This window comes from Nomascus leucogenys, chromosome 2 (assembly GCF_006542625.1).
Source record: "Nomascus leucogenys isolate Asia chromosome 2, Asia_NLE_v1, whole genome shotgun sequence".
In the NCBI taxonomy this organism is placed as follows: domain Eukaryota; kingdom Metazoa; phylum Chordata; class Mammalia; order Primates; family Hylobatidae; genus Nomascus; species Nomascus leucogenys.
In genome coordinates, this window is record NC_044382.1 from 37326454 (window position 1) to 37347413 (window position 20960).

The 20960-nt window shown below is 45.3% G+C and overlaps 1 protein-coding gene across 11 annotated transcripts in view; it reads right to left on the bottom strand.

Annotated features, from left to right (window-relative positions):
- The window catches only part of LOC100590761 (protocadherin gamma-C4), a 181074-nt gene that overhangs the window by 121624 nt on the left and 38490 nt on the right, over nucleotides 1–20960 (bottom strand). Inside the window, exons 2-3 of one of the 11 annotated variants that reach the window (XM_030827593.1) lie at nucleotides 18769–18773; nucleotides 13399–14630 (exon numbers count right to left, since the gene is read on the bottom strand). The exons of 6 other annotated variants lie outside the window; for them this stretch is intronic. In XM_030827593.1, coding sequence (XP_030683453.1) covers nucleotides 13399–14630; nucleotides 18769–18773 — 1237 coding nt within the window. Of the gene's footprint in view, nucleotides 1–12; nucleotides 2588–4956; nucleotides 7699–13398; nucleotides 16160–17090; nucleotides 19654–20960 lie in introns of those variants that run through there. 4 more of the 11 variants (XM_012504810.2, XM_003266518.4, XM_030827525.1 and 1 more) reach the window with 4 other exon arrangements.

A 20960-nucleotide genomic window follows, 5' to 3' on the forward strand; every position in this document is an offset into this window, starting at 1 on the left:
AAGGAAACTCACCTGATGGGAAGTCAATTCACTGGAATTACAAAGTGGAAATAAGGCCCCAGATGAATCACCGCAAAGTATGTCTTGTCCTGAACTCAACTGCTCACTACATTTTAGGAAATTAAACTCCGTCTTTCCTGTATGTGCAACACATAGATTGTAGGAATAAGGCAAAGTCCCCTCGCTGTAGTTGGGGGGCACCACGGATTCGGATTTAACACAGTGACCAGGCTGGAAGCAGCTCCAGGTGGCGGGGCTGGAGGAGCGTCGCAGGCGCAAGGCAATGGCTAGGATCATGGCCACGAGGAAGAGCACTGAGATCAAGGCCAAGGCCACCACCAGGTAAAACTGCAGCTCAGCCTGGGGGTCAGAGGGGTCGGGGCGGTTAGTGATATCCGGCAGCACCTCCTGCAAGCTGTCGGCGAAGACCAGGTGCAACGTGGCAGTGGCCGAGAGTGGTGGCTGTCCACCGTCACGCACGGCGACCAGAAGGCGCTGGCGGGCCGCGTCCCTGTCGCCCAAGGCACGCGCTGTGCGCACTTCGCCCGTGCGCAGCCCCAGGCTGAAGAGCCCGGGCTCGCTAGCCTGCAGCACGTGGTAGGACAGCCAGGCGTTGTGTCCTGAGTCTGCGTCCACCGCCACTACCTTGGTCACCAGGTACCCGGGCTCTGCAGCGCGCGGCACCATATCGAAGAGCGCAGAGCCGTCGGGACCCAGCGCGGGGTACAGCACCCGTGGCGCATTGTCGTTGCGGTCGCCCACTAACACGCGCAGGCTCACGTTCGCGCTGAGCACAGGCGAGCCCTGGTCGCGGGCCTGCAGTGTGAGCTCGAAGGCCCGCAGCTGCTCGTGGTCGAAGGCGCGCTGCGCGAACACCACCCCGCTCTCTGGGCTTATGGACACGTAGGATGACAGCTCCCGCTGCTCCAGGTCACTGGCCATGATGCAGTAAGAGACTTGTCCGTTGGGCCCCAAGTCAGGATCAGAAGCGCTGACTTGTGAAATAGAGGCTCCAGGCGGGTTGTTCTCGGCCACGTAGGCTATATAGGAAGACTGTGAGAAAACCGGAGCGTTGTCGTTTACATCACCAATGTGCAGGGTGATGCTGGAACTGGAGGAGAGGGGAGGCTTGCCCCGATCTGTTGCCGTAATGGTAATATTGTACTCTGGATTCTGCTCGCGGTCTAGAACAGCATCTGTCACTAATTTATACGTGTTTCTTGAAGAAGTTAATATTTTAAATGGAACATCACCTTCCAATTTACAAGTAACTTCTCCATTGTGTCTGGAATCCTTGTCACGGACTTTGAGCAAAGCAATATGTGTTCCCAGCTCGGCGTCCTCCATAATTAGGTTGGGTAGAGACTGGAATATCACTTCTGGGACGTTGTCATTTTCATCTATGACTTCTACCTCCACTGTGCATTGCGCAATCATTCCTCCACCGTCCCTTGCTTCCAAAACTATGGAATATTCGTTGACTTCTTCAAAATCTAATGTATTTAAAACAGTAATTTCCCCGGTGTTAGAGTTCAGGTCAAATTGGGTGATCTGGCTAGCTTCACTGAAAGAGAAAGTAATCTCGGCATTGACACCCTCATCCTCGTCCGTGGCAGTCACCTGTAGCACCGTGGTCCCCAGGTACACGTTTTCTGAAAGGCTCACCCTGTATACGTCTTGACTGAACACTGGAGCATTATCATTGGCATCAGTCACTAGAACGTGTATCTGTGCAGTGCTGCTTAGGGGTGGTGCTCCAAAGTCCAAGGCAGTCAAAGTCAAGTGGTAGGATTTCTGCTTTTCTCTGTCCAAAGGTGTCTTCAATACCATCTCAGGGTATTTACTGCCATCTGATTTCTCTTTGTTTATCAGTGAGAAATGATCACTGGGACTGAGTTGGTAATTCTGCAGTGTGTTGCTACCAATATCCGCATCATGGGCAGATCCTAATATAAATCGTGTGCCAGGCTGTGCAGACTCACTTATTTGCAGCTCAAAGGAATTTTGCATGAATTTTGGCGTGTGGTCATTAATGTCCTCGATCTCCACATTCACGTGATAAAAGTTCAGTGGATTTTCAGCAACAGCCTCAAATTCCAGAGCACAAGCTGGCTTCTTCCCGCATATCTCCTCCCTGTCTAGCCTGCTGCTCACAAGCAGCTCCCCGCTCTCTGCGCTCACGGTGAAGTAAGGCTTCTCCGAACTGACGCGCAGTTTTCGAGTCGGTAACTCCTGGACGCTGAACCCCAGGTCCGTGGCGAGGTTCCCCACTACGGAGCCCTTGGGCATTTCCTCGGGAATCCTGTAGCGGATCTGCTCGCAGAGCGCCGGGCAGAACAAAGGCAGCAGGAAGAGAAAGAGCACTGGCAGCCTCTCAGCCCGGCCCAGCTCCCCGGCGCCGCTCCCCATCCCTCTTGCTCTCCTCTGCTTGCTCACCAGCCTGGAGACGCCGGGTTACAAATAACCTCTGTATTGCAGATTTTTGGATCTCCGAACGGACTTTAGTTGCAGTTCCAGTTCAAGAAAAAATTCTTTTTCCAAGGAGGAAGCGGTGTAAAGGCTGCCGCTGGGGAGTCTGAGCTGGGGCTGTCCTGGAAAGCGCGCTGCGGCTGCGCGAAGAGATCTGGCGCTCCAAGCTCACCACTTTGGCCAACAGCGGCGCCCAGAGTCAGCACTAGGAAACTACAGCCTCTGCTGCTTCAAGTTAACCAGTGCAATAATTATAGTTGTGTGCCTAACTGAAAGAACAAAAACTACGTGGATACGTCTGTATATTGAATGACGTCTAAAAATGTACTCTTAGGAATGCCTTCATCCCAACTTTGAAGATTTTTAGGCAAATCATGTAGATTAAGTACAGAAACATCTATTGACATAAGCTTTCCCCATCTTCAAACCCACTATCTATATAAAGATAGCCATAACACAAACTTGGCCTAAACCGTCTCAGAGTACAGTAATTTTCCATACTTACTCATTAGAAATATACTGGATACATTTTATCTTTCTTTCATTGTTCCTAACATTTTCTCCACTTTTCTAAGTACGTCCAAGTTGATTTATTTCAACTTTTTCCGGAGAGTATCAGTAATGCCAAAATTGCCTTTTAGAAGGTGCAATTTATACTTATCTTCAAATACATCCCCTTTCCCAATAGTTTCAGTGATTTCATTACAGGAATATCATGTGATTCTCACTTCTATGATCACAGGCAATAGCCTACTCCTCTCCTCATTACACAATTATTTTCCTGGTTATGAAATACAACATTCATCTTCAAAGTTATCAGGCGGATAATACATAACCTCAAAACACAAAGTCACCGAGATCTGCTGCACTGCAGCACTGCTTCCTACCTCTGCACTTATTTTACATTCCTTGGTGACCTCTGAATTGAAGGAAACAATCCCTGGAAAGTTTGATTGCAATAGCTCACTGAGTTTAGTGATTATGTCTCTCTGTTGCTTAAAAATAATTTTATGCATCTAAAAAATTTTGGTCAGGAGATTTTCTTTTACAAAATACCTTATAACCATATTTCAGCCATAGGACCTTCCCTCAGTAACATTGTTGGTGTCAGCAACATTGTCTTCTACCCCAAGTGATTGTACATCTGAAATGTGAACACTGCAGAACTTGTAAAATGTATCCAGCCTGGGTGACAGAGCGAGACTCCATCTTAAAAAAAAATGTATCCCCCCACACTATTGTACAGTCTATCATGTGCAAAATACTACCAAGTACAACACTAGTCTAAAAAGAAGTCTTTTTGAAGAGACAGAGTCTTGTTATATTATCTAGGTGAGCCTCCAATTCTTGGGTTCAAGCTGTCCTCTTGCCTCAGCCTCCCAAGCAGGTGGGCTATAGCTTGCAACACCATACCTGGCTAAAAGTGTCTTCTCAATTAATACTCAAAGATCTCTGGAATCAAGATTAGCTTGTCATCCACCCCTTCTGGATGACAATCACTTGATATATTGAGCTTTACTAAAATGTTATACAAAAGAATATGGAAGTAGTTAATCCCAGATTGGGTTATTTCCAACTGAATTTTTCAGTAGACCTAATAAATAAAATCAACTACTGGTCTAGGATCTGTGTACATAAGATAGTCTAAGGTTTGAGTACATGAGACAGTTGAAACAAAGCCGCCAGCATCCCCAATCTCCCACTTTGATAGCCCACAGACACACTTCGTCTGGCTGTACCACTAAAACAGCACACTGGAATTCTCTGTTAAAACATGTAATTGCCTATGTCACAAATGCCAATTACAACACTTAAAATGACATTTTATTTGACATATTTTATTGGTTTTGTCCGATGGCCTTTAGTGTGGACTTGATATCTGTCTTTGATACAGATCTTAGTGAAGTGTGATACACACACATTTCATTCTTTAGGCATAAATCTAACCTTCTACTACCACCCCATTAATAGACGATTATACTGTAAATAGGTCAAGAAGCAATCAAGATTTTTTAGGACCACCAAGCCGACGTACATGGAGGCAGAATCAGGCACAGAAAAAAATCGTCACATGGAAGAAATCTTTCAGAATCTTTTACATATTTGAATGCTAAAGAGAATCCTGAGAAGGTGGCTGAAGTGTGTTTTATTCCTGCTAACCTTGTGCAATATGAAAGACTCGATTCATTCCAATTTATAAAATATACGAGTTAAGAAAGTAGGTTGGAACATAGATTGGAAAGTAGGTGGAAATTATAAAATGTGATAGTCCACATACTCATAATCTTGTCCATAGGCTTTCACTAAAGAAATACTATATCCTACGTGTTCTATATTAAAGTTTCACCACTGAAGGAAACTGGTAAACTCATTTTTACCTCTATAAAGTTTTTTAAATCCCTATTTTCAAAACATTTGTTTGCAAAATAATAGAGAAATATCATGCAAATAAATTCCTCACGGAAATAAAGGAAGGGCTGGGCTCACCTGAATACTTGGCACTTTGTCTTTACATTCCTGAAAATCTACGGATGTTAGCAAAGAATCATTTTTCTCACAGCTCTCCTGGCTGATGAGCGTGTCTACATAGTTGGGCTGGGGGAAGATCAGGTGACTCTTCCGAGAGTCCGCGGTGAGGGAGACCTCATGGGAATAGGTCTGCAGGAAAGCCCGCACTCCGTCCATGCCCACAAATTGCGAGGTGGGCACGCTCGCCAAGCCACCTTCTGAAGCCTGCAGCAGGCGTGACTTGTGCCAGCGCCGCAGCCTGAGCGCCAGCAGTACGAGGACGAAGACTAGGAAGACGCAGGAGACCGCGGCCACCGCCACCACCAGGTACAACGTGAGGTCATAGTTGTAAGGACTGTCGGAGGGCTCAAGGCTGCCCAGGTCGGCCAAGACTTCGGGGATGCTGTCGGCCACAGCCACGGTGAGTGTGACGGTGGCTGACAGAGGAGGCTGACCGTGGTCCTGGACGGCCACCACGAGGCTCTGCTTGAGCGCGTCTCTGTCCAGCAGGGCCCGAGCCGTGCGCACCTCGCCCGTGTGCAGCCCAACCGCAAAGAGTCCTGGCTCGCTGGCCTTAAGCAGGAGGTATGACAGCCAGGCATTCTGGCCTGAATCTTTGTCCACCGCCACTACCTTGGTCACCAGGTAGCCGGGCTCTGCGGAGCGGGGCGCCAGCTCCACGCCAGTGGAACCGTCTGTGGGGAGGGCTGGGTACAGGATCTCGGGCGGGTTGTCATTCTGGTCCAGCACGAACAGGCTCAGTGACATGTTGCTGCTGAGAGGCGGGTCCCCGCTGTCACGTGCAGTCACTCTTAGTTGTAGTTCTCTCAACTGCTCATAGTCAAAGGATTGCAGCGCGTACAGGACTCCAGTGTCAGAGTTTATGGAGACATAGGAGGACACTGGAGCCCCCTGGATGGTGTCTTCAGCCAAGGAATAAGTGACCTGGGCATTTTCCTCACTGTCGTGGTCCTGTGCAGTCACTAAGAAAATGGAGGTCCCTCTGGGGTTGTTCTCAGGGATGTAGACTGAGTAGGATGAGTGGGGGAAGGTGGGTGGGTTATCGTTGGTGTCTGCCACCTGCATGAAGATGTGAGTTTCCCTGGACAAGGGAGGAGTTCCACCATCTGTGGCTTTCAGTGTGATGTTATACAAAGAGAGTGTTTCCCGGTCCAAGTTTTTGGTTGTGACCAATCTATAATAATTATCTATTGATTTTTCTAATTTAAAAGGTAGGTTTTCTGGAATGGTGCAGGTCACTTCACCATTCTTTCCAGAATCTCTGTCTTGTAGGTAGAAAAGAGCAATGACTGTCCCAAGAGGTGTGTCTTCAGGGATTGAGCTACTTAAAGAAGTCATAGTGACTTCTGGAGCATTATCATTTACATCTAAAACTGTGATCAGTACTTTTGCCTTTGTCAGACTACCAGGACCATCTTGAGCCTGAACCTCCATTTCATAGAAGGCAGTTTCTTCATAATCTAATCCTTCTAAAGTTGATAATTCTCCCGTAAGCGAGTTCAGATGAAACATCTGTAGAAGTTTAGGAGTTATTTTCCGAAAAGAATATGTCACTTCCCCATTGACTCCCTCGTCCAGGTCGATGGCATGTACCGTGAGCAGTCTTGTGCCCACTGGCACATTCTCGGGGACAGTTACTTGGTACTGAGGCAGAGAGAAGACAGGCGTGTGGTCATTCACATCCACCACTGTCACCTGGATGCGGGCTGTACTGGATCGGGGCGGGTCGCCGCCATCAAAGGCTGTGAGGACCAGGTGGTGAACCCGCTCTTCCTCCCGGTCCAGCACCCGCTCCAGCACCAGTTCCGGGTACTTAGTTCCATCGTCTCCACCTTGCACAGCCAGGGAGAAGTGGCGATTGGGGCTGAGCTGGTAACTCTGGAGGGAGTTCGTGCCCACATCTGGATCCCCAGCCTCGCTTAACGGAAACCGAACCCCAGGAGCTGTATTCTCCATTATTTTTACATTTATTTCTTCCGTCAAGAATCTTGGAAGGTTGTCATTAATATCTATTATTTCCACGTCTATAGGGTAAAGATTCATTTTATCTTCCATCAGGATGTTAAAGTTTACCAGACACCGCGCGCTCTGAGCGCAGATCTCTTCCCGGTCTATCCTGCCCGCAGTGACCAAGCTGCCGCTGCGCTGGTTCAGGGTGAAAAGCTGCGTCCTACCTCTGGAGACGATGCGGACTCCGCGCTCCGCCAGCTCCCGGGGCTCCAGCCCCAGGTCCTTGGCGATGTCTCCCACAAAGGACCCTTTGTCCGTCTCCTCCGACACGGAGTAGAGAATACGTCCTGCCCAGGCTTCCCACAGGGTCCCCAGGAGGATGCAGAGCAGGACGAATCCTCTGGAGTCGCCGCCCCTCGGCTGAGCCGCCATAGTCGTCCTGCTTCTCTTGCTTAGGCGCCCGTCTCGGGAAGTGCTTCAGAATGCGGGTGCATCAGGGTGGACCCCTCTGTCTTAGGAAGGGGAGCTCAGAATCCAGCAGGATAGAGGCTTGAGTTTAGTGCAGCCTGGAGGAGGGCTTATCGCAATCTGTCGTTTCTCTGTGCTGTAAAACTCGGTGGTTTCTGTGGGATCTCTCGTACCATTTTTCCCTGGTTGGTGAACAGCGGCGCTCTGAGTCCTTACTAAGTTACTGCACCAGATTGATGCACACAATACACTGATTTCATAGAAAATTGTTTCATCTTTCAAAATTTCCCTGTTAGATTTCTTTGCTCTAGATATCCCTGATAATTAAAAATCCATTTTAAGACACTGAATTAATGCAACAGTGTTCATGGACGGGTGTTTGATAATCTTAGATAATTTTTAAAAAACTGCTTTGCCTTGCAACTTTCAAGTGACTCTTTTGGGCACTGACTCACACGTTATTGCACATGGGAAAATCAGTCATTGAAGGCAAAAAGGTAAATTTTATTTAAATACATATGAGAGATTTTACATAGAAAATATTTACATCAGTGTATATAAATTTTAATTAATTCAGTATTAATTGAACACATATGTTCTAGATACCATGATGCAAGATTCAGAAAGTCAAAATTGTTGTAAAATATATAGACCTATTTTAATAAATTTTTGATTGTATAGAACCTTAGAGACGGTCTAACACCTTCATTTTAACCGTTTAAAAAATGAGAGGGGAGGCCAGGTGCGGTTGCTCACGCCTGTAATCCCACACTTTGTGAGGCCGAGGCGGGCGGATCACCTGAGTTCGGGAGTTTGAGACCAGCCTGACCAACATGGAGAAACTCCGTCTCTACTAAAAATACAAAACTATCCGGGCGTGGTGGCGCGCGCCTGTAATCCCAGCTACTCAGGAGGCTGAGGCAGGAAAATCGCTTGAAGCTGGGAGGCGGAGGTTGTGGTGAGCCGAGATCACACCATTGCACTCCAGCCTGGGCAACAAGAGCAAAACTCTGCCAAAAAAAAAAAAAGAAGAAGAAAGAAAGAGGGAATTGCCTTGCCTTGTTCCTGATTATTGATTATATAGTAGTAGAACAATGTCGGAATCCAAATATTGTCACTCCCAGTCTTGTGAGAAAAAAAAGAAAGAAATCATTGTTTGTCTTGGCTGCAACAATTAGCTATAGAAGCAACCCATTTTCTACAGAAGGCAGAAATCTGCAGAGATCCTACTGGGCTGTGAATTCATAAGAAACTGGATAATGGATTGGCTGATTCTTTTCATTATGCAATTCAATTCAAGTCTTCATCCTAACATGCAATTCAAATCTTCATCCTACTCTATTCTAGTGTAATTGAGAAAACAGGGATCTCTAGACAGCATTTGAGCAAAATGCAGGACTGTCCTGACAGGATCCTTAGAGGTACTCGTCTCTCCACTGATGTTGATAGAGTAACACTAAATTATTGATGGATCCGAGGCTACCCTCTGCTAGCAGAAAGAAAAGAAAGCTTCTCTCACATAGTTGCAGAATAAAAGAGAATGACCTGCTCTGGAATAAAGACCTGGCAAGAAACAGTCTTGGTTTGTAAATTCTCCTAGGTCCTGGAGAGTAGTTGGTGGAACCAGGAGGAGAATCCAGAACTAACACTAAGAAAGCTTAACTTGGTTTTGTGAGAGGCTCCTAAGTAACCTATTTCTGCTTTCTGGTGGCATTGCTCCAGAATACAGGGAACACTTTGAAGGAGATTCTGTTTTGATCTATCAAATAATCCATAGTTATCTTTGTATTCACAAAGTAGATAAATTTTGTTTAAAGGAACTAATAGAGGTATTATAGATGAATTCTGTAAACTGGAGTTAAATTCTATTTGTTTAATAGTACTCTTGAACTTCTTGTTGAGGCAAGCAAAGTGTATGATTATTAAACAACATAGTACTTGTAGACATTTTCAAAAAAACTTTCATGTTTGGAGGTTATAGCTCTCAATGTCTTGATCCATTTCTACCTGATGCCTCAAAATTCATAGTTTCATTTCACATGTTTCTTATTCTACTGTTTTAAAAAAGTCTCAATTAACTTATTGTGTCTTGGTACCTTCTTTGGAGAAAAAGAAATAAGATCTAGTTAAATTAAATTATAGACTACTCTGAACACAAAGCATACATACCCTACGGAGTAAATGGCTTCATTATCTCTAGCATTCACATTTTCTAAGTTATCGAACGTCGTAAAATTAAATATTAAAGATCTTTACTAGACCACCAAGATATGTTTAATAAAATCTAACATAAGCTCATTATATCAAATTGAAATCATTTCATAGTTTAAAGAGTGTGTATTATTGTTGACTAAAATATTGGGAAGAATCCTGACCATTTGTTTGGTTGCATTAAAAAGAATTCTATGTAAAGTCTTTGGCTTCCTGGGCATCGAATTGATTATCTTCTCTCTTTTCTTTTTGGGACTTTTTTTTTTCTAAAAAACAAACAACAAAACAGTTCTTTGAAGTTCCATTTAGATTTTCATTCTCAAGCAAAGATATAGGTATTTTCCAATGTTTCTCCTCTGAGATTTTACTCCTTCCCCTTTGACAATTGCCACCTCAATAGAAGCCTGATCAGAAATGAATGCCTTTCAGACCGGGCTCAGTGGCTCATGCCTGTAATCCCAGTGCTTTGGGAGGCTGAGGCGGGTGGATCACTTAAGGTCAGGAGTTTGAGACCAGCCTGGCCATCATGGTAAAACTCCATCTCTACTAAAAGTACGAAAATTAGCTAGGCATGGCGGCACGTGCCTGTAATCCCAGCTACTTGGGAGGCTGAGGCAGGAGAATTGCTTGAACCCAGGAGGAGGAAGTTGCAGTGAGCAGAGATCACACCACTGCATTCCAGCCTGGGAGACAGAGCAAGACTCTGTCAAAAAAAAAAAAAAAAAAAAAAAAAAAGGGGGGGGGCTTTCACAGACCATAAAATAAGAATAAGACAATAAGTTGGTAGTTTTTTTTCCTGATGCTTCAAAATTCTCTACTGAACTCTCAAAACCTCAGATAGCCTATCTTATTATTAATGATCTGTATTGCAGGTGGATTAAAGAATCTCATTTAGTCAGAACTTAGCAAATTCCATGATTGCCAGGATGTTTGACAGCCAGTCAGTCCACAGGAATGAATGACTTTTGTGAGAGTAGAAGTTGGTAGTTTTTCCATCAGTGAAATATTTTATTTGTTTAAATGAAATGGTCACAGTTAATAAGAGAATAAAATAAACCAGCCTGATCTCCATGAAAAGTAGTTAGTGAGCTTCCCCTATAACAACAAATGCTCAAGATGTAGTTTAACATCCCAAATTGGTGGTATAGTAAAATAACATTCACACTTTCAGAGTTTACGAAACAATCATATGTATAACAGCCCATCTAACTCATGAGACTAATATCCAAGATTCAAGTTGTTTAAAATTGTTATTTTATCAAATTATACCACAAAGATACAAGAAAATGAGCTTTGAAGATGTGTATGATTAGATCTCTTGTTTAGGTGTACACCTTTAGAAACTTGAAATAAATAAATCTACGACAATTCCTTAAATGTAAATACCACAATATTGGTTCAGAAAAACACATATTACTCTTAGCACCTTGTTTAAAAACACATCAACTCAATGTTATCTTTATGAAGATTGACAAAGTCAGGTTACAAAGGAGGTTCTCATTTATTTTCAAGGTATCTTCTCAATTACTTTTTTCTTACACATTCATAACAAATTCAGTTGCACAAGTGGCCCATCCATTCTATAATACCACCAGATTGTAGAATCTTCCAACTCATGACTGGAAAAAAATCTTGACTATAATATAGTTCAACAAGTCATCAAATTATAGAATCCCCTGTACTCCATTAATTCCAGGGCCATCAACTTACTTTTGAAGACTGTCGATAACAGAATCTCCTATCTCCTTAGTGATCCGTTTTCTATTCGAACATCATCGACAGTCAAAAACTCTGCTGTTTTCTGTTCATGAAACAATGATTTTGTTTGCACATTTCAGTCATAATAAATAAGACTAATCAGTCTTCTAAATGATAATCCCTTTTTTCTTGAAATATTTCAATAAAGAGGTCCTATATGATGAAAGCCTTACTGTCTGGGTTAAAATGCTAAAATATTTAAATTTTTATTTGAACCTCATTAGCATTTGTTCTCCCATTCACCAGTCATCTATTTTTAGAGATATGTCCTGTAAGCAGACACTACCGAGCATGTTTTAAAATTCATGTTCACTCTTTATTAATTATTATTATTATTTTTTGACAGTGTCTCACTCTGTCACCCAGACTGGAGTGCAGTGGTGCGATCTTGGCTCACTTCAACCTCCGCCTCCCGGGTTCAAGCGATTCTCCTGCCTCAGCCTCCTGAGTAGCTGCGATTACAGGCCCATGCCACCCCACCTGGCTAATTTTTGTATTTTTAGTAGAGACAGGGTTTCACCATGTTGGTCCGGCTGGTCTCAAACTCCTGACTTCGTGAGCCACCCGCCTTGGCCTCCCAAAGTGTTGGGATTACAGGCGTGAGCCACCGCACCTGGCCATTTTCACTCTTAAATACTATCAGGCACACAGTATGCAAAAGACATTGTAGTAGGCACACAGCATTGGTGCTTAGTTATTGTTAACAACTCAATAATTATAACAATGGTGATGTCAACAAATACTTGTTCACTATGCTGCTTTAGAGTTTGAAAAAAAGTTATAAAATTATTTTCTTAGAATTTGAGTCAGATAGATAAGGAAAGTCGTGTTTTAAAAAATAATGTAAGTAGAGCTTATTTGGGCCAAGCTTTAGGATTGCAACCCAGGAACATAGATTCAAGTTGCCCTGGATACACACTCTATGAGGAGCAGTTAAAAGTGGATTTTTACTCCAGACTGGGCAACAGAGGGAGATCCCATCTCTGATAAAGGAAGTCTTTTAAATCTTAATTTTAATTGGAAGATAATGGCGATTTTAACTGGCCCAAGTAAATGACAGATAGTTACAGGAATGTTATTCAGGTCTTTTAACACCAAAGATCAGGTGTTCTCTGCTGCAGTTACCAATGATTTTTACCTTTTTAAAAATAATTTTTGATTCCTAAGTAGTAAAGGTGAAATATCTCTTGTATGAACCTCCATCATTTATAATTATTAAGTAACACTTAGAAAAAACAAAATCTTTTTTTTTTTGAGAGAGAGAAAGAGTCTCATTCTGTCTCCCAGGCTAGGGTGCAGTGACACAATTATATCTCACTGCAGCCTCAAACCCCTGGACTTAAGCAATCCTCCTATCAGAGCTTCTCGAGTAGCTGGGACTACAGGTGTACGCCACACATCTGGCTAATTTTTTTTCTTTTTGGTAGAGACAGAGTCGTGCTATGTCACCCAGGCTGGTCTCAAACTCCTGGCCTTAAGGGATCCTCCTGCCTCAGCCTCCTGAAGAGGTGGGATTACAGGCGTGAGCCACCATGCTAGCTAAAGACAAGATCTTGATCTTTAACACTGCCCACATTAGAAAAAGAAAGAAACTTACAAATGTCACATAGTAGGAAAAAACCTAAGAAACGAGATGTACTCAATCCAAGACACAAGTAGTTTGCCAAGAATAGAAAGGTAAAGAAAAACTAGGACATGCATTATTTTCCCCCATAAAATTAAGACTTCAGAACATTTTTTTGATATAAAAGAAAAACATTAGAATTACGTGATTCTCTGCAAAGGACTAAGAAAACTAAGTACCAATCAAAGATAATCTTTAATTTTCCTGTCAACCAATAAAAACAGTACCCTCACCTGAACAAGGGAGTCTTACACTTTACAAAATCACGAATCTTCCTATACCAAAAGAGGTTCGCTTCTATAACAGCCGATCTGGCTGATGAGCCTGTCTGAATAGTTGGGTTGCGGGAATACCAGATTACTCTTCCGCTTAGGCGGAAAGAAACTCACCTGAAGTTGCCTGGGGTCTCCTTTCGTTTCAAGTAAATTCTGAGTTATCAGAAGAGGCTCGCTTTTCTCATAGCTCTCCTGGTTGATAAGCGTGTCGGCATAGTTGGGCTGGGGGAAAATCAGATGACTCCTACGCGAGTTTGCAGTGAGTGAGACCTCGTGAGAATAGGTCTGCAGGAAAGCCCGAACCCCGTCCACGCCCACAAAGTGAGAGCTGGGCATGCTCGCCAAGCCACCTTCTGAAGCCTGCAGCAGGCGTGACTTGTGCCAGCGCCGCAGCCTGAGCGCCAGCAGTACGAGGACGAAGGCCAGGAAGACGCAGGAGACCGCGGCCACCGCCACCACCAGGTACAACGTGAGGTCATAGTTGTAAGGACTGTCGGAGGGCTCAAGTCTGCCCAGGTCGGCCAAGACTTCAGGGATGCTGTCGGCCACAGCCACGGTGAGTGTGACAGTGGCTGAAAGAGGAGGCTGACCGTGGTCCTGGACGGCCACCACGAGGCTCTGCTTGAGCGCGTCTCTGTCCAGCAGGGCCCGAGCCGTGCGCACCTCGCCCGAGTGCAGCCCCACCGCGAAGAGCCCCGGTTCGCTGGCCTTGAGCAGGCGGTAGGACAGCCAGGCATTCTGGCCCGAGTCTCTGTCCACCGCCACCACCTTGGTCACCAGGTAGCCGGGCTCTGCGGAGCGGGGCGCCAGCTCCACGCCAGTGGAACCGTCTGTGGGGAGGGCGGGGTACAGGATCTCGGGCGCATTGTCATTCTGGTCCAGCACAAACAGGCTCAGTGACACGTTGCTGCTAAGAGGCGGGTCCCCGCTGTCGCTGGCTGTCACCCACAGCTGTAGGTCTCTCAACTGCTCATAGTCGAAGGAGCGCAGGGCGTACAGAATCCCAGTGTCGGAGTTGATGGACACGTAGGAGGACAGGGGCGCCCCCTGGAGGGTGTCTTCTGCCAGCGAGTAGGAGACTTGGGCGTTCTGGTCCACGTCAGGGTCCAGTGCATTCACAGAGAAGATGGAGGCACCCCTGGGGTTGTTTTCAAGGACATAGACTGAGTAGGATGAATGGGGGAAGGTGGGCGGGTTGTCGTTGGTGTCTGCCACATTTAGAGAGATGATTGTTTCTGTAGACAGAGGTGGTGTTCCTTTGTCCGTGGCTGTCACAGTGATGTTGTACGAGGATACCTCTTCCCGGTCTAGAGCTGCATTTGTCACTAATCGATAATAATTGCCAACTGATTTTTCCAATTCAAATGGGAGACTTCTCCGGATGGAACAGGTTACCAGGCCATTCAGGCCAGAGTCTCTATCGAACACTTGAAAAAGAGCGATTACTGTTCCTGGAGGTGCACTTTCAGCAATTGTTCTGCTTCCAGATGTAACAACCACTTCTGGTACATTATCATTGACATCCAAGATAGTTATGAAGACTTTTGCTCTGTCACGAAGACCTGGCCGATCCCGGGCTTCAACACCCAGCTCATAAAAACTCCAGTCCTCATAGTCTAGATTTGCAGAAGTTGAAATTTCTCCAGTCAAAACATTCAAACAGAAAATTTGTGAGATCTTTTCTGTAATCTTCACAAAGGAATAAGTTACTTCCCCGTGGACTCCTTCATCCTGGTCAGTGGCATTTACTGCCAACACTGGTGTGCCTACTGGCAGGTTTTCAGGAACACTTACACGGTAGACAGGCTGAGTAAACACTGGAGCGTTGTCATTCGCATCTAGAACTGTTACCAGAATTTGGGCGACGCCTGAGCGGACAGGGTCGCCGCCATCCATGGCAGTAAGGACCAGGTGGTAAACGGCTTCTCTTTCCCGGTCCAGTGTGCCCTCCAGCACCAGCTCCGGGTACTTGGGCCCAGGGGCTTCGCTTTGCACGTCCACTGAGAAGTGACTATTACCACTGAGCTTAAAACCCTGAAGGGAGTTCATTCCCACATCAGGGTCATGGACCTCCATTAGTGGAAAACGAGAGGATGGAGCTGCGTTTTCGAGAATTTTCACTTCCAATTCTTCCTTTAAGAATCGGGGTGTATTGTCATTAATGTCCACTATTTCCACTTCCACGGGATAAAGATTCAGTTTATCCTCGACAAGGATGTTAAAACTCACCAGACACCGCGGGCTCTGAGCACAGAGCTCCTCGCGGTCTATCCTACCCGCGGTGACCAAGCTGCCGCTTCGCGGGTTCAGAGAGAAAAGCTGCATCCTACCTCTGGAGACGATGCGGACTCCGCGCTCCGCCAGCTCCCGGGGTTCCAGTCCCAGGTCCTTGACGATGTTGCCTACGATGGAGCCTTTCTCCAGCTCCTCGGGAATAGAGTAGCGGATCTGCGCTGCCGCGGCCCCCCACAGCGTCCCCAGGAGCGTGAGGAGCACGACCTGCTCGCTGCGCTGCGGATGCCTCTGCAGAGGCGCCATTACTGGCTTATTAGGGACTTCTCTGGGATTAAGAAGAGGGAGAACAGGTCTGCATCACTTTTGCTCTTCTCAGAAATAGCGGTGAAGTTCCTTCAACAAGCAGAGACCGGATGCGAAGTGTTTCAGGTCAGAATTTCTGCACAGCTTTCCTGCTTTCGCGTCTGATTTGCTTTGTGGTTGGAGGATGTAACTTGAGTCTCGGTTGATTTTCTTGCCCAGGTTAGTGAACAGCGACGCTTAGAGTCCTAACTTAATACTGCATCGTTTTGTGAAACTATCACACAGAGGATTTTATGTCTGCTAAATCTGCAGAGATGACACCCGTAATATTTCCCTCCCCAAGATAATGAAGCATTTAGAAGAGTGAAAGAGATTATTTTGAATAATTTTAAATGTTCTCTGAAGTTTACCATTCATTTTTATGAAACTATCTTAGGACCTTGGGGAACAGAAACAATATTACAATCTTCTGTAAATTTTGAATTGTCATCACATTTCACCATCATTTACGCTAGTCCCATTTTCAGTAAGGGTACCAACAACCACAAACACTTTTTTTGAGACAAAGTCTCGCTCTGTCTCCCAGGCTAGAGTGCAGGGGCACAATTATAGCTCATTGCAGCCGCAACCTCCTGGGATCAAGGGATCCTTCCACCTTAGCCTCCCAAGTAGCTGGGACTACAGGTATATGCTACACAAACACATTTTGAACCAATTCATTACAGTGCCCATTACAAGAGTTGCCATTTTAGATGACATTATTTCTTTTGATTAGCATAGAAATTAAAAACTGCCCTGACATAGGCAACATCCGTGTATACTTTTAAAAACATGCAAAGGGAAGTAAAAATATTATATATAGGTTACATTAAAAATGTGTTAAGATATACATTATGTTTCATATATTTTAGGATTGACTGCATTAAAGCTAAGTAAACCACTTCATTGTGCAGATTTGTGTCTAATTCTGGATAGATATGTCTGAAAATGACCGTGTGAGATAATACTGTATTAAAAATGTTTCAGATTATAGTGTATTAGGATTAACGAAAGTTTCAAGACTATCAAAAGGAGGCTTTCTATGAAAGAACAACTGCAACACAGATATTCTACAGGAAATTCTACAATTTCCTAGACACCCTACTCTACACCAGAAAATCAATAAAATAATGTAACCAGGGAATATTTAATCTGTATTCTTTTTATCTCTAAAAGAATGAATTGAAACCCAATTATATTTATGGAAGGAAAGGTTTGAAGAAACTCACCTTTTGCAAATTGTCTGAATTAGAAGGCATTTCTGGATTGTCATTAGTTTCAAACCAAGACACTTCATCACATAGAAGATCTTGTGGTGCAGCATTTTCAGCCTTTATATTGAGAAATTTAAACTCGGTGTTTGAGGAATGTGAGGCAGCACACAGATTGTAGGAATAAGGCAAAGTCCTTTCGCTGTAGGTGGAGAGAACTCCAGGTACAGTCTTGGAGCAGAGACCAGGCTGAAAGTAGCCCTCAGTGGCGGGTCTGGAGGAGCGTCGCAGGCGCAGGGAGATTGCCAGAATCACCGCGAGGAGGAAGAGCACTGAGATCAAGGCCAACGCCACCACTAGGTGAAACTGTAGCTCCGCCTGAGGGTCAGAGGGAGTGGGGCGGTCGCTAAGGTCAGGTTGTATCTCTTGCAAGCTATCTGCGAAGATTAGGTGCAGCGTGACGGTGGCTGAAAGAGGCGGTTGTCCTCCATCACGCACAGTGACCAGCAGGCGCTGGCGGGCGGCCTCCCTGTCGCCCAAGGTACGCGCCGTGCGCACCTCACCCGTGCGCAGCCCCAGGCTGAAGAGCCCGGGCTCGCTGGCCTGCAGAATGTGGTAGGACAGCCAGGCGTTGTATCCTGAGTCTGCGTCCACCGCCACAACCTTGGTCACCAGGTAGCCAGGCTCTGCAGCGCGTGGCACCATATCGAAGAGCGCGGAGCCGTCGGGCCCCAGAGGTGGGTACAGCACCCGCGGTGCATTGTCGTTGCGGTCGTCCACCAACACGCGCAGGCTCACATTGGCGCTAAGCGTAGGCGAGCCCTGGTCGCGGGCCTGCAGAGTGAGCTCGAAGGCGCGCAGCTGCTCGTGGTCGAGGGCTCGCTGCGCGAACACCACCCCGCTCTGCGCGTTCACGGACACGTAGGACGACAGCTCCCGCGGCTCCAGGTCACTGGCCACGATGTAGTAGGAGACAAGGCCATTAGGTCCCAAGTCGGGATCCGAGGCGCTGACATGCGCAATGGAGGCTCCAGGCGGATTGTTCTCAGCTACATGCACGGTGTAGGAGGCCTGGTGGAAAACGGGAACGTTGTCGTTGACGTCAAGGATGTGCAGAGTGATGGTCTTGCTGGAGGAGAGCGGTGGATTGCCTTTGTCGGTAGCTGTGATCGTCACATTGTATTCTGGGATCTGCTCCCGGTCCAGGGCTCCATCTGTCACCAACCTGTATGTGTTTTTGGTATCTTGAACGATTTTAAAGGGGAACTTTCCTTTTAGTTGGCATCGGATTTCTCCATTAAATCCAGAATCTAGATCATGCGTTTTGATCAGGGCAATAGCAGTCCCCAGCTCAGCATCTTCTTGTATATGTTGGGATTCAGAAGCCAGGGTTATCTCCGGGGCATTGTCATTTTCATCTGAAATATCTATCTGTACTTTACAGTAGGCAGTGTGATGTCCACCATCCTTTGCTTCCACCCCAATTGTGTAGCTATCTCTCTCTTCAAAGTCCAGTTCTCCAATAGTGGTGAGTTCCCCCGTTTTACTGTCCAGCTTGAACAGTTGTCTCACTTCCTTACCAATATTGATAAAGGCATAGATGATTTCGGCATTGATGCCCTCATCCATGTCAATGGCCATCACTTTTAATACCGAGGAGCCAGCGGGCAGGTTCTCTGCAACATTGACCCTGTACATGTCCTGAGTAAATACTGGGGGGTTATCATTTGCATCTGCGACAATTACCCTGATCTGGGTGGTACAGCTTCTGGAGGGCTCGCCCCCATCCACAGCTGTGAGAACCAGGTGGTGATGTGGCTGCTCTTCCCTGTCCAGGGGTGCTTTCAGTACTAGCTCTGGGTACCTACTGCCATCCAGGTTCTCCTTCTGAATCAAAGAGAAGTGCGGATCAGGGCTGAGGTAGTACTGCTGCAGCGAATTGACACCTACATCAGGATCTTGCGCAGATTCCAGGGCAAATGTGGCGCCAGTGAGCGCCAGTTCGCTGATTTCCAGCTCAGTGATATTTTGGCTAAAGGTGGGTGGGTTGTCGTTAATATCCTGGATCAGCACAGTTATATGAAAAAAGTTTAAAGGCTTTTCAGCAACCATTTCAAATTCCAGAACACACGTCGACTTCTTGCCACAAATCTCCTCTCGGTCTATACGGTCGCTCACAAGTAAGTTCCCATTTTCGGGGCTCACGGTAAAGAATTTCTTCTCTGCAATAACCCGCAGGTTCCGAGTAGGTAAATCCCCCACGCCAAACCCCAGGTCCTTGGCGACGTTCCCTACCAGAGAGCCCCTGTCCAGCTCCTCGGGAATAGCGTAGCGGATCGGTTCGGAAAGCGCCTGGCCTAACAAAGAGAGCAGGAAGAGAAATAGCATTCGCCTCTGCCCTGCTGGGCCCCTCCATCCGGAGCTATTTCCCATCCCGCTCTCTGCGCCTTTGCCTTTCTAAATCCGAGGAGAGGAGATCTTTAAATAATCCCAAGAGTTCTCTGAGCAGGACCAAGTATTTGCTTTGTCTTGGTGCTTGGGTTCTCTAATGGGTGTCTCCGCTGCAGGAAGCCGGATAGAGAGTGCACTTTTCTTCCGAGTTGGCTGCTGCGGGAGGAGCCAATATTTTGCACAGCACTAGCCAAGAGCGGCACCCGGCGCCTCTGCTGCAAAACTGCAGTAGTGTGACTAAATCAGCTCCAAATAAGGAGCCAGTTAGGAGAAAAATCGGCAGTGTACTGATAGTGATACTTTCTTCCCATTTTAAAAGGACTTTTAAAAAACATTAAATATATTTACTATATCTTTAGTCTGTTATTTCTTTTAATTCGAGCTTTATCCATCCAAATCTAGTACCTTTTACTTGTCAAAGGGCAAAGATAATCTTGCTCAATGCCGTCATGTTTTTAGTCTCCATTTTCATAAAATGGTCATAATAATATCTTTTCTGCTTACTCTAGTAGAAATGAAGGCCAAATAAAATAATACATAGAAAATCATACACCTGAAAGCTATTTTTGGTGATGGCAGAAGACGTAGTATAAAGAGGCTTGAAATATCAGCTTCACGTGTATTCTTATTGCATTCTATTTCCTTTTCTTCTAACTTCTAAAAGTTATAATCTCATAGCTTTTAGTTTTATTCTATGTTTCACTTCTTTTTTATCTTTATTATCTCCCCCCAAAAGAAGTTACAGGTAATGAGGAAATGATTGACCTTACAAAATAGAAGTATAGTAAGAAGCAAGAGGGTCTCTTTTCCTTTGTTTCCAAGTGTCTATTTTTAATTAAATAAGTATGATTGAAAACTTTTTTTCTATAGAGGTGGGGTCTCACTATGTTACCCAGGCTGGGCTTGAACACCTGGCTTTAAGCAATCCTCCCACTTCAGCGTCCCAAAGTGCTGGGATTATAGTCATGAACCACCCTGGCCCAAATGAAAAACTTTTACAAAGGATGTTTTTTCATACTACATCACAATTGTCCTGAAATGTACTGTTTCTTCTCAAGTAGCCTAACAATGATGCATTATTAGGATTGGGGAGTGAATTGTAAGTCCTTATAATTACATTATTTGATTATATAAGTAATCTTCCTGTCCACTTTTCCTTGGTCCCCAGTTTACCATCTGATCATCCCAACTTTTTGTTTTTTACACTTTTTCCCTGGTCAATAACATGCCATTTTCCATGCTTCTGACAGGTGTCTTACAGTTTCAATTCCATTTTCAAACCAGAAAATCTTCCTAAAGAAATTATCTTTAGCCTACATAATGTATTGTTACTCTAAAACTGGACAAGTGTGCAGCAATAAGCAATGAGTTCCACACTGAATTCACCTTATAGTGGAAAAGCATTATAGCATCTTAAACTACTCACGGTATCCAGAA